Source organism: Plectropomus leopardus, chromosome 15 (assembly GCF_008729295.1).
Source record: "Plectropomus leopardus isolate mb chromosome 15, YSFRI_Pleo_2.0, whole genome shotgun sequence".
Taxonomy (NCBI): Eukaryota; Metazoa; Chordata; class Actinopteri; order Perciformes; family Serranidae; genus Plectropomus; species Plectropomus leopardus.
In genome coordinates, this window is record NC_056477.1 from 27,445,444 (window position 1) to 27,459,662 (window position 14,219).

Here is a 14,219-nt window from a genome sequence, read left to right on the forward strand (position 1 = left end):
CCCCCTCTCTGTACGGCGTGCAGAGCCTCGCAGCAGATAGTCGTCTGAACAGTACTGTATGTGTGTGATTATGATGTGAACCTCCCACTTTTTCAGAGCCATAGGAGAGAGGTCGACGCTGCCTCTCTGTGTTCGGTTTGAGTTCTCTTCATGGGGGGAGGGTGGAGTTTAGCGTTGCTAAAAGGGGGTTTGAATGACTTGGGTTTAAAGCTGCTTATACAGTAGATGTTATTTTGCACTGATTCACTGACTCATTGTCTTGTAATCTGACCGTTTTACCACAAACAATCTTAAAACATCAAGTCTGTCTCATTACAACCACTCAAGGTTACGTTATCCTCACAGCAGCCAGTGTGCTACTGATCAGCTCTACGGTCAAGATTATGTACACCAGCGGTTCCTAACCTGAAACTTAGGTCAAAATATACACCTCAACGGCTGCAAGATCTTATGTCTGTTTGCTAGGTATAGAAAGACTAAAAGTGAGGGGAAACAGCTAGCATGCTTCTATCCAAAGTTAAAACGTATGCCTAGTAGATCACAAAGCCTGCCACAATACAATTTCGATTTGAAATGACATGAAACAATATCAGTAAATATTGTCAATGTCCTTTTCTTGGCTAATCACCCTGATCTGCCTGGTGCTAGATAGCTAGAATTTTTTAAATGTTTCACAAAGAGATGGGCTTAGATGGAAGATATTTTAAAACAATTAATATAAGAAATAAAAAGGGCCTCTTGAAACTATCCAACAATCAAACAGTTAAACCTCTAGTGACTCATGACACTTTCAAAAAATGAGGGGTCATAACTAGGTATTTACGCAAATTCTCTAATTAAAAGAAGTTGTTACAGTTTTTGGGAAATACCCAATTTGCTTAGTCACTGAAAGTTAGATAATATCAATCTTATGTCTATCCGCTGGGTAACATGCTGGAGCCAGGAGGCGATTAGCCTAGCTTAGCATAAAGACTGAAGGCAGAGGGGGTAGAGATAGCGTGGTTCTATCCAAAGTTAAAAATGATTCCTTCTAGGGGTGTAAAGCACAAGTTTTATCACAATATTATATCAATTAATTCTTTGGACAACAATACGATATTTGCGAATATCACAAAGTCTGCAAAAATTCAATTGTAATTCAGTATGACAAAAAATGATACCAGTAAATATCCTCATGATCTTTTGCTTAAAAAGGGTCAGAAGCCAAAAAGGTTGGGAACCACTGATGTGTGTACACTACACTGGCTGTGACAACACCACCAGTATCAGTGCTTTTAACGGTGCTTTAATATATAATTCCAATTCTGTTTCTTACATTTCTCGCTGGTTCAAAAGAACCCCAAAGGATTCGCTTCAAGTCTCAGTAATTTCTGGGCATCCCTGGGTCCCCTGGGTGTCTTTGGTAGCCACGCGGTGGTGTTTTGAAGTGTTTTGAAACCTCACGAGTTGGGTTCAGTGGAACCCGGGCTCCGACCCAGTTAAGACATTTCCTTGTTGTTGAAACAAACCATTTCTCCCGCACTCCCAGAGGCAAAACAAAGCGCCACTGGCATCACAGTGGGCTGTCTTTACTGCACTTTAAATAGCAGAGGAGGTATCGTACTGTATCTCCCGCTGTGCCGTGGATTCAGCTCTCAGATCTTCGGCTGGGAAAAACGGAGATAACTGAACTGACGGTTCACTTTTAACAGCAGGAGTAGGGTTTCCGCAATCTTTTCTGGACCAATGTGACACCCCGAAATGTTGCTCCCTTCACATATGACTCTGTAACCGTATGTTCTGCCATCCGCCATCTTTATTGTGGTGTTTTGTTGTGTGCAGTACAAGAGAAGCACAGTTAGTCTGCAGCAAATAAACCTGGATGACCAATCAGAGGGCTAGACCGGCAGGACAATAACAGGGGGGACAGGATTGGACAGTGCTAGCAAAAAGGGGACCTGCATGAAAACGCTGGATGGGTCCCGTCATCACTGTCCAGTCCTCGTTTAGGATTTGAAATTAACCAACACGCACACATACGCGCACAGAGTTATGAACACACTGCCGAACGCCGACGCAGAGATTCACGTCTGTACACACAGGGTCCCTCTGCCATGCAATAACTGTACTTACACACATGTGGCGAGTGTGAACGACACAATAAATCTAATGTCCTCCAGGTTTATTTCCAATGTGTTTACATTTTACTGGTGCCTAGTACAGAGAAAAGCTGTTTCCGTGCAGTAAAAATAAATATCCAGGAACTTTTCTGTGTTCATCTTTTGTCCAATGACTCATAAGTGTAAAAGTACTGTTTTTTGGAGTTCTATTTGTTTGCTCCTTTTTTTCGCAAAGAGGGTCATTTGAAATAAAGGCCGTCGAATCCTGGATTTAACGCTGTTTCTATTTCTCGTCTTTACATCATACACCTACACAGTGCCCTCGAAACTTCAGGACAATACTGCTGTTCAAATGCACTGAAAGAAAAAGACTTCTTTCACGTCTGAGCTGTGAAACGAGCGGCCCGTCTGATGCTCTGTTTATATCCTGTCTACTCTGCTCATACCTTTTTATTCCGCAGCTGGCAAGTGCGTTTACTTGTGAGGCAAGTTTTCTTTGTTGTCGGCCCACAGACTCTACATTATTGATGGCAGCTTGTCAGGAGAGACGTCACTTGTTACTTCACGTGGGCTGCTTCCAAACCTGATCACATACAAACAGAACAGGACAGCAAAGGTCCATTTAGTTCATTACATAAAACCTCTTCAGAGTGATGCAAAGGAGACTTACACAGCATTTATGCATCAATTAATCATTACTACCAGACATTAGTGTGATTCATTTAAACAAAGAGGAGAGCTGGTGAATCTAGCTGCTTCTGTTGGGCACTGATTGGCATTTTACAGCTGTAAGGACATGAAGAGGGTGTTGTTCTTCAGCAACAAACGGACCTTTTGGCAGTTGATAAAAGGAGTGAAAAACGATTGTGAAAACAAAATCCCTTCAAACATTTTAATTTCCTCAGTGAGAGAGGTGTTATTGTACTGTAACATGTAATTTTATGTGCGTGCAGAGCCGGAGATGGGATGTGGTTAGCCTAGCTTAGCATAAAGACTGGAAGCAGGGGGAAAAGCTAGCTTGGCTCTCTTCATAATGCATTTATCAACACCTTCAATGCTAATTAACCACATGACTGGACAATTTATTTTTTTACCAGCAACTTAACCGTTGGAGATATTTCTTGGTGAACACCAGTTTTTCCATCAGTAGTAGTGTCCAGCTCACTGCTACTGCACCTAGCTGTTGTTCTCAAAGAAATAGTTCAATTATGTAACTTCTCCTTAAACCACAAATTATCACTTTTGCATTTCTGCTTCTGTACTGTTTAAATTAATAAGATAACGTATGTTATCTTGTTGGTGGAGATGGTAGGCATATTCTTGAACTTTGGAGAGAGCCAGGCTAGCTGTTTACAGTCTTTCTGCTAAGCTAACTTTATGCTAACAGCATCCTGAAACCGGCTTCGCGCTTGTTGCACAGACATCAAATTGCTATCAATCTTCTTGTCCGCTGCTAGAGTAACAGCATTACAGTACCACTGCCTTAAGATAGCCTATGGGCGTTATCTGTTTGTATGGTAATTTTTCATTGAATCACAGTTAATCTGACAATGATGCATTAATGATTTAAATGACATTAATTATTCACATGGCACTTTTCAGTTCAGCAACATGATGTTTTGTTTTTTTACATTGATACTTTAGTTTTTCACATTAACAAGCCGTGGATGGAGGACACAAACAGTTCGAGTCATCCCAGTTTGTAAATCAAACATATTCAGTGTTGTCCAGGCCTCACAAAGAACGTTTGACAGACAGCCAGAAGTCTTGAATCATGCAGCTCCTCAGAGTCCGTGTCCATCGAGAACAGATTGTATTAACCCCTTAAGAGAGGAAGCAGGGTGCTGTCGTCAGTCCCAGCCAACGACAATCAGCTTCTGGTTTTGGATCCGCTGCTTGTCTCTTTCTCTCACACCTCAATGACCACAGTGTCTTTCCGATGTTTGGGCTCATTTGCAAGATGTGGTTTTTCTGTGCGAGTGTGCCAAACCAGCACCTAAAAAAGAGAAGAGGAAGAGGACTGAGGAAAAATCTGCTGACAGTGGAAACGCTGGGCACTAAATAAAGAATGAACAGGCTGCTATGCTTGGCTAAACACAGCACAGATGCAGGTGAATGGCAGAGCTTTACCGATACTGTGTAAGACCAAAGACTTGATATGTTTTGGATTAACGCTGCTGATACCTGATAGTTTGTGTCTCAAGTGTAGAAAAATGCCTCCTAAAGCTGCTAGAAAATCATGGGACACTGAAACTGGCAGGTTAAAGGATCATTTCAGTTTTTCTTAACATCTTGGTCTTATTTTTAGGGCCCAAGCACAGACCTGTGTGAGGCCCCTTTTCGAACGCAAGGAATTATTATTAGGGTCCGAGCACCGAACGGTGTCCAGTGAACAGGTGAAGTGTCAGATGCTTTGGCTCGGTCTGTTAAAACATTTACTGTCATTTACTTTAAACCATGAGATTGTAGGTTCAAGTTCAAGTTCAACGGAATGTCGAAAATGTGTAAGAACCACCCGGTCCTACCTTTTATCAGGGCAATCTATGGTAGACACAATGTCTCAAATTCATCGTTCTTTGATCAACTGTGAAAATGCCTGACCTCTGTGTGTTTTCAGTTGCCTGTGCATTTCTAGGAGGTGTCAGAGTCGCCGTTTGGGAGGTCGGGAAGCGAAGCTCCGGGTATTTTTTGGTTTCTGCAAAAGGACTTTTAAGTGTCATCTGCGGACTATGTGCCACTCAAGAACTGCTTCACGCCTGAACCTGTGTACCAGCAGGACCTGTGTGTCAAGCGCTTTGTCAGGCTTCCTACAGTGGAGCTTCCGCTATTGTTTTCTGTTGTCTCCGCCTGACGCAGGCGTGATTTCAATTGTGGTTTTTTTCAATACAAAATAATCTAAGCCTCACTGTGTTTTTTTTCGTTAATGTACAATCACATAGCACATTTAGACACCTAAAATAATAACGTTTTTTTTCTCTACATTTGAAGCTACAGCCAGATACGTGATTTAATTTCAGCCGCCATTACCGCAGATCTGATCCACCCTCAACCTGTTTTTGCAGCGTGTATCTTTTCACTTTGTGAGTTAGTTTGTTATAAGGCAAATTGTTAAACATGTACAGTGTCAGGAGGTTTTGGCTCAGTGTGTAAATCAAGCGGTTAGTGTGCCTGAGGTTGCTGGTTCAAGTCTTATCAGGGACAGGGGACTTTTGAAGGCAGCTGTCTAAAGCACAGAGCTAAAGAGAACGTCGAATACATGAAGTTGGGTTGAGAGACAAAAAACACAATTGTCTCCTTTCTGCTGAATTTTCATATACTGAATTTTGAATTTTACCTGCCAAGAAGTTAGCTGATTATCGGCCTGACTCATATATCAGTCAAGTTTTCGACAGACGTTTCTGCCGATACTGAATTTTTCAACCCCCATATGACCCATATATCAGCAGAGCAGACAGATACATCAGCCGATATTTCATTTTATTTTATTTATGACATAAAATATCACTTGGCTGTAGATTCATACAGTTTAGACACTGATTGTGATATTGCAGAACAAATTAAGGCACGTAAAGTTGAGTGATATACCATTTTGGCCGATACATCAGGTGAAGTTGTCCCGAAACAGGTAAAATAGTATCAGCAGATGCGTCTGTCGAAATCAAGGAATATCGGAAAAGAAATGCCAAAGTAAAATCTGAGGTAATTTAGAAACTGTGATGTAATAAGATACTTTGTCCATTAGAAAGTACTGACATGTTTTAACATTCAACCGTATGGTGTTTTGCTTGTTTGTGACACAACTGTCTCCTTGCCTTGTATTATGTATCGTTTTCACCAATTCAGGCATTATCTGTTAAATTTCAGCCATGGATCTTGTACGGTTGCATAACCTCATCCCTTGTGAGGCTTGAACAGCCAATCTTGGAGACTCCAACTGGCCGTCTCATCCCCTGAGCCACGTTTCAGTTACTTCAGTTATTTCTGACCTTCCCTTTAGCTTTAAATGTCTTTTTGTTTTAATGTGAGTTAATTACTACATTTACATGAATTTTTCATGGTTTGGTCTAGAAATGATGTACACCAAGATGACGTGGAATTTATGTGCCCTCCACTGCCATCTAGTGGGTGCTGGAAGTACTACATCACGTGAAATATCTCACTCCAGGGTCCAAACTCTGCGTACATTGTCCAACTTACACAGGAATTAATTACCGCTTTCGCTGGAGTTCCACCAGTACGTCGACATATGTGGGGGTGCAAGGGACCTTTCATTGCTGCTTGCAGCTTTAATTTTGTATTGTACTTGCCATCTTTCCTATCAATAATAATGAGATCATAGTCAAATACTTGATACTTAAGTTAAAGGTACCAAATGATTGATGAAAGGTTTTTTGAACATTAGTAGTACAATGGAGCAATATCTTTAGGTGTGCAATGGTTGGATGGATGGATGGATGGATGGATGGATGGATGGATGGATGGAGGATGCATGACTCAAACAGACCAAAGAATAATCAGACCCAACCAAAAACTGCGACCGATGTGACCCAGCCCTGACAGAGAGAACAGCAGCAGAATGCCTCATTAATTAGGGAGCAGCTGAAAAAAAGTAGAAATATATCTAATTTTACCTGCACCTCACACATCACTATCTCTGTCTCCCATTAAAAAACATGCGTGTTTCTCCTGTAACAGGAATGGATGTGATCAGAGCTGATAATGAGTCTGTTCCACTTGTGATTTATTAACGCAAAGATCTGTGACCTGCGACCTGCTTAAGGAAATTTTATATTTCAACACCTAAAACTAAAATTGGGAAGAACCTCCATTCCATCAGAGCTGACTCACACTCTACTATCTAATATTAATAAAAGGCCAATATATTAGTTTAAAGCTAGTGGTATTCCCCATGTTGGAGACTTTTTGAAGTAAAGGCGTCAGTCCTTGATGACGCTGATGAAATATCTGTCAAATTAAAGACACTGCTGTATTCTTTGAAACAGAGATTGCACTGTATCCTCCATAGATGTATCCTCCTGCTGTCGAATGCGAAGCTCACCGCCGTGCCAGAAGGGATTTCATACACAGAAAACAAGTCTGACACCTCCTGAAACAGATCACATCTAAAGCGGCACGCACCTCGCTGCAGCTGTTTGTCTTGTGTTGCAGCCAATTTCACAGCAATATCTTGGTGAGAAAACACTGCGATGGATGCAAAGGTCGATATTTTTCTAGGGAGAGGGAAGCATCTCAGTCGTCAGAGCCTCAAGTGAGGTTATTTGGAGTAGGAATGTTTTTTTTAGCCAATAGCTAATGAGCCTATAATTCACATGTGTGACATTTTTGTGTCCAAAGCCCCACACACACATACACACACACACACACACACACACACACACAGAGGCATGATTTATTGCTGGCTGTGAAAACTGCTGCTGTTTCTGGGCTTCTTCAGGTGGAACATGTCACTTCCTGCATACTGTGCTGCTAATTGGCTCGCTTTGCATATCTAACGAGGCTAATGTAGCAGCCACTTAAGCATCACTCCAGAGCTGGGTGGAAAATGGTGCTGAACGTGCGTGAGACTGTGCACGTGTGTGCGCACACTCACTAATCATGCAGTCAGAGTGGCCTCCCCACTCCCCTGGACTCACACCTCTCTTTCTACTTCTGCACGAGTCTCTTTCTCCCACTCCGCTCTCATTCGTCACATCCACTTTTTCTCTCATGGCTTTGCTCTTGTTTTTACCTCTCTGTCCTCCCTACTGCTCCATCTCTCTCTTCCTCCCCGAGGCAACGTGGAGACAAAAAGCTTAACCAGGTTAGAGTATTTTTTTTCCTTTATAGCATACGGAGAGTACGGGCCTGGTTTTCCCCTTCAGGAGGACGAATCTCTAGAGAAGTACCACTGGGTAGCAACAGTCTCCACTTTTACTTTGAGACACAATTCGTATTGGATGATTGCATTTTAATGTAACTTTGGGTCTTATTTGTTTTGGCCATCATTTCTCTCAGTTATAAAAACATTGTATTCACAGTACAATATAACCTTATAATAATCCAACTAAAATTGCAAAAATCTTATGACAATATGCTGGCAATTTTTATTTAATTATTTAAAACTCTTTGGAGGCCTTACATGCTGCAATAAAATATCTGCAATAAGTTACATTCAAATAAATCTGTCTGGCTGAACAACCCAATTGGCAGAAAAAATGTTTGTATTGCACATTTCTGCAGAGCACAAATATTACATTATTTTGGGGTGGATGACTAACATTCCTCAACAACGCTGTGCCGAAAGTGTGGTAAGGTTTAGGCACAATTATCACTTGGTTATGGTTAGGAAAAGATTTCCTTCTGGCCTAAAACAGCCATGGCTGGTGCCACAAAAGCCAATGGAAAGCAAAGTCAATTGACTCCAGGATTCATGCTAAAAACACTGCTGGGAAATGCCCTGATGTGTTGGTGAAAAATAACTGGGTTCAACGGCACAAATGCCTCTGGGACACAACGCGATGTGACGGTGAAAAATAGTGAGCTTCTATGGCACAAACACTGTTGGGAATTATCCCAATGTGACGATAAAGAACACCCAAGTTCTGTGGCACAAATGCCGCTACAAAAGCTACAAAATTGGAAGCACCGAGATGTGTTGGTGAAAAACACCCAGGTTCCATGGCACAAACACTGTTGGGAATCAACCCAATGTGTCAGTGAAAACCACCTAGGTTCTGGGGCACAAACGCTATTGGGAACCACACCAGTGTGTGTGGAAAAACACCTAGGTTCCATGGCTAATGCTGTTGGGAGTCATCCCAACGTGTTGTCGAAAAGCACTCTGCTTACGTGGCACAAATGCCGCTAGAAATCACCCCGGTGTATCGATAAAACCCCCATGGTCCTGTGGTACAAATTTCCCTAGAAAACGTTCAGATGTGTCAGGAAAAATCCTCCAGGTTGTGTGGTACAAACACCATTGGGAAACACTGTGATGTGTCGGTAAAAATCCCCCAGGTTCTGTGGCAAAACCGCCACTATAATGACCCCATGTGTCAGTGAAAAATGACAAGGTGATGTGGCACAAACACAACTGGGAACCGCGCCAATGTGCTAGTGAAAACACCCAGGTTCTGTTCAGATTTTTCGGTGAAACACACCCAGGGATATGAAGAGTCAGCAATACACCCACCATCCCGCCTACCTCCAGATGACTCAACTTATATACAATGTGCCTTTAGAAAGGTTGATGCGATACATTTGCAATGAACAAATTTAATAAATATATTTGTGGTTTGCAGAAACGTATAAAGCCAACATTTCCTTTTGGCAACTGGGCTGAGCTGTAGTGCTTACCAAGGTCTTTGCCGAGATCTTGGAGTGCTGCCTAAACCACTATTATATGAAGACAAAGTGAGTGCAGTTGAAGTGTGTGTAGTAATCCCTTACTGCAAAGGAATAGAGTGTGCACACAACTACAGCTAGTGCAGTAGGTCAAAGTTGAATTAACGGCCAAACTGCAATGAATGTTTACAGCAGACAGTTTGGTGAGTAAATTTCCCGTTCGCTTTGGTTTTCTCCTCAAAATGAGTTTGACTGACCTGAATGTTTGTTGACAACTTGTGTGAATTTCCAGGCATTCAAACTTTAATATTCAACATTTATAAAAACAAGTTAATAACATTGTCTATCTGATCTATGGTGAGCCCTGCTGCTCTATTAGCAAACCAGTAAATGTCTGAATAGGAAATCATGACAAGCCACGACAACATCTAAGAGACAGGAAAAGTCTGAAATTGTTTGGGATTTGATAAGATAGATAGAAAAAATGTGGATGGTAGTAAGGCTGCCTGCTGCCTGTCATGCACAATATGATAAAAATGTCACCTGTTTGTAATGTAAAGACATCGTGATTAGAAATATGTCAGTACGACTCAGTTTAGGATTAGACTAGCTGGACTGCATTCAAATTAAAAAATAAGCACAAAAACTTTCGAGCTTTCAAATGTATCACACAATCCTTCCCGGCAAGAAGAAGCTTTTCCCATCTGAATTGTAGATATTGTGGAAACTTTAACATTTCTGAGCACTTTAAGAACTGAAAATGGTTTCGTCAGCTGCTGTTTTCAAGACGAAATGGAGTTATCCCTCAAATGGATAATTCACCCAAAAATGAAAATTCAGTCATTATCTGCTCACCCTCATTCTGATGGAAAGTCAGGTGAAGTTTTATAGTCCACAAAAAACTGCCGGAGGTTCACTGGGAAAAGCCGTTGCACTCATCTCCCAAACAATTGAAGCAAATGGTGACCAGGATTCAAACTTTAAAAAAATACATAATATAACCACAAAATGTCTCTATACTGCTCATCCAAAGTCATCTAATTGTCCTGGAGCTCCATCATTGGAAGCGTCAGTGGCCTCATGTTTTTTGACCACAGACTTTACCCAACTTCATAAAAACAATCACTTTAACATACTTTACATCAGGGTGTCATTTTTATGGTAAGTATGGTTTTAATGAGTTCAATTTTACAAAAAGGTGTGTTTTGGCCAAGATTATCAGCTGATCTTTACACTTATGTTCAATGGGGCGGCTTGCGATTGGTCGAATGGGTTATGTCCTTCTCAATTAAAACTTGCAGAAATAATCAAAGTACTCCCACTGGTCTGAGGGAGTCACTTTAAATTATTCATTTGATTTTACTTAAAAACGAATTACCAAAAGTGTCTTTACTGACCAAAAACTGGTATAAAGAAAAGCGTCAAAGAGATTTAAAAGAAAATGGCTTCAAAAGTTAAAGTTCAGCAAAGCTCTGGTGAGCTGTTGCGGCTCCGCTTATAAAATTGAAGAAAAGAAAAGTTGCGAGCGCGGATGCACGAGACGCACCGCGGTAAAAAGGAGCGAAGAAAAACTTCAGAAGAGAGAAGAGGAGAAGCCTTGAGAAGAGAGAGCTTAGAGAGAGAGATAGAGAGAGAGCTCTTGACTTAGAGAGAGTCACTCAGTTTTTATCTTTCGATTTGGGGGTGCGGATGGAAGGCGGAGTTAGCGAACTTTTGCACCGAGCGATCGCACATCTGGTATAAGTTTCTAAAAGACCTAATGTAATTTAGGAGACATTTATGTCTCTGAACTTTATGACGAATTACGCGATCTAACCCGTGGTGTATAAATTCACGTATCTCCTCACCACTATAGTCTCATCACAGTAACTTCAAATGTATGTTAGGAGACCCAAAAGTAATTTATAACGTAACACATGATTCTGAAGATCCTCAATTTTGTGAAATATGTGACCACACATAACATAACATTGTACCATGGATCCTAAGAAACTTGTGTTTACTTAGATATAGGATTACTTTTAACATTATACAATGAATTCAAAATACGATATAACTACAAAGTTGGTTACGAGCTTACTAATAACCAAGACCACTAGATGGCAGTATAGCTCCATTATAACAAAAGGGGAATAAAACGTACTTTACCTAACTCATTCAAATTACATGAGATGAAAAGAATGGGAGGTGCTCCTATCTGCTTACTTAAGCATGGAGACAACCTCACCCCCAGTCACAAAGACTAGGGAAGAAGGGAAATTTTAACTTACAACCTTGGTCCAAGTCATTCTGTCAGATGTTTATCACAACACAGGGTTATATAATGGCTTTACCCAATGTTCGACCAGTTGGTTATCTCAGCAGGGAAGGCAATACGATGGTTGTTTGGTATTGCTTGGGTGATCAGGAGGTCGTTCAGATGCCTTACATCCTGTGGTATGCTGATGGGACCTTCGGAGTGCTTTACCTTCCACCATATGTCAGGATGGAGGGTGTCAGATACTGACACTTTCCCGTGGCTCAAAAAGGCAGAGCGTGTTTGCAGACATCCCCAGGGAGTATAAGTTAAGTTAATTAACAACCCCCTGTTGGATGTTTTGGGTTCGTAAAACAGTGTCTCTAGACGTGTCCCCCACTTGCCCAGGGGACATTGAGCTCTGGAGTTCCTCAGAGGGACAAATGTAATGACCACGCCAAGGCAGTCCACTACATTTGAATCCTGGTCACCATTTGCACCATTTGGTAGATGAGTGCAATGCCTTTTCCCTGAACTTCCAGCAGTGTTTTGTGGATTATAAAACTTCACCAGACTTTCCATCAGCATGAGGGTGAGTAGATAATGACTGAATTTTCATTTTTGGGTGACCTATCCCTTTAAAGGGACAGAGAAGAAAAACTGGATCAAATCCAATTGTAAAAGCACTCAAGATGCTTTAAGCATCAGGTCACCCAAAGCAGATCTAGTGGTGGTTAGAGATGCATTAAGCCACTTTAATACAATAAAAATTAACTTAAGCAGAAACGTGAGAGTCAATGCAAATAAAATAAAGGACAGTATAGTGTTTCAGTCTCAAGCAGCTCGTCCCCGTGTCCTCTTCTTTTCCTCTGTGCCATTTGTGTGCGTCTTTTTTAACTCCACCTTCAGTCAATTTGTCTGTATCCCCTTTTTTCTACACAGCCTCTTACTATCCCTCCTCTCCTCCTCACTTCTCTATCTCCTTTTCCCCCCATGCTATCATCTGTCTCCATCTGTTCCTGCCGTCCCCCTCCTTTCTTGTCCTGTCACTGCTGTCTGTTGCCATTACTCTCCTGCTCTAACTACATTACAGCTCCTGTCAGTCGTGTGCAGATACTGACCCGGCCATCAGATGAGCATTTCTGCCCCGCGTTGTCAAGGTCGGGATTCAGGCTCTGTGATCTGATCCCAGAAACCTTCCTCAGAGTGGACAGAGCCTGGAGGCAGGGTGTGTCACAGCTGCTGGAGAGGCCAACCACATCAAATATTTCAATCACACCCGCTCAGACCTGACAATGATTATAACTACAGCTTCAGAGCTACTGGAATCTGTCGGCAGATATTTACAGTTCTGTCAGGATTTACCTTCACTGATTAGCAAAACTCGGAAATGTGCAATAACTGATGATGTCCTTTGATGATGTAATATACTGCATATTCTGTTTTGACATTAAATAAGTTATGATGATTCTAACACAGATAGTTACTAGCTGTCTTGACTGTCAGAGGTTTGAAGTTTTGATGACATACACTTTATAATCGAGGTGGGGGGGTTTAATTACATGAACAATTCAAAATTATTTATAATAATAAATGATTAATAATAATAAAAGAGCTAATTTCACCAGCTTTATTTGAAATCTGCAAAATGGCTTGATTTCTTTTAAAAACAGAAAAAAACATAATGAGGAAACTGCAAAAATGATCTGAAAATTAGCTAGAAGTGATTATTGGATATTATCAAAAATCAACTTTTTTAAACAACTATATATCTATAATTCTCAAATTAAAATGACTATAATTTAAAATTTTGTTCCAGAAAACAAGAAAACAGTAATTGTTTTTAAGGCATTGATTTAGTCATGTTCTTTTATTAACTTATTATTGCATATGAATGACTGTTTGCTTTTATGATCTATGGATTCATTGCTGCTTCCTTTTAACTGTCTTGTAATGTGTCCTTGAGTGCTTTGAAAGGTGCCTATAAATAAACAAAATAAAAAATAAAAAAACCAATAAAATAATTTAAAAAAATTATAATAGCTAGACTGGCTTTTTCCAAAATTTTGAATGGGGCATCACCTGTTGGACTAAATTACTCTTAAATCATGTACAGTCATTTTAACATGAATATTTACCAACTGCAACAATGTGGCAACAACTGGTATTGCAGACTTTGTGAGTCATCACGATAAAATGTGGTCCTGGAGACATCAGTTGTAACTGGACCTATCACAGAAGTCAATTTAAGTATTTTATCAGGTGTTTATATCTCTGTCTGTGTCCCCAGCGTCACAAGATGCAGTCATGAGACTTCACATGGGTGTAGATGAGCTCAAAATGAAGGCAGAGTTGGATGATTGGTGTGATCCCAGCAAGGGGGCCTGAAGTAGGGGTTAAGAGGTAGGAAAGTAGCAACGTGTTGTAGGTCACAGATGGGTGTTTTCAAGCTGGAGTGATTTAACATCTCAAGATGTTCTCTGGTTATTTATGGATTTAAAAAAAAAAAAGAAGATTATTTCTAATGACATTGTAACTTG

General features: G+C 40.8%; 2 protein-coding genes across 2 annotated transcripts in view; one reads left to right on the forward strand and one right to left on the reverse strand.

Moving 5' to 3' along the window:
- LOC121954897 (stromal membrane-associated protein 1-like) overlaps nt 1–1,881 on the forward strand; it is a 177,380-nt gene extending 175,499 nt beyond the window's left edge. Inside the window, exon 11 of the mRNA XM_042502640.1 lies at nt 1,822–1,881. Within this exon, the coding sequence (XP_042358574.1) occupies nt 1,822–1,881 (60 nt within the window). The remainder of the gene's footprint in view (nt 1–1,821) is intronic.
- Nucleotides 1,776–14,219, reverse strand: part of b3gat2 (beta-1,3-glucuronyltransferase 2 (glucuronosyltransferase S)) — a 73,294-nt gene continuing 60,850 nt past the window's right edge. Inside the window, exon 4 of the mRNA XM_042502100.1 lies at nt 1,776–4,095. Within this exon, the coding sequence (XP_042358034.1) occupies nt 4,009–4,095 (87 nt within the window). The 3' untranslated portion in view covers nt 1,776–4,008. The remainder of the gene's footprint in view (nt 4,096–14,219) is intronic.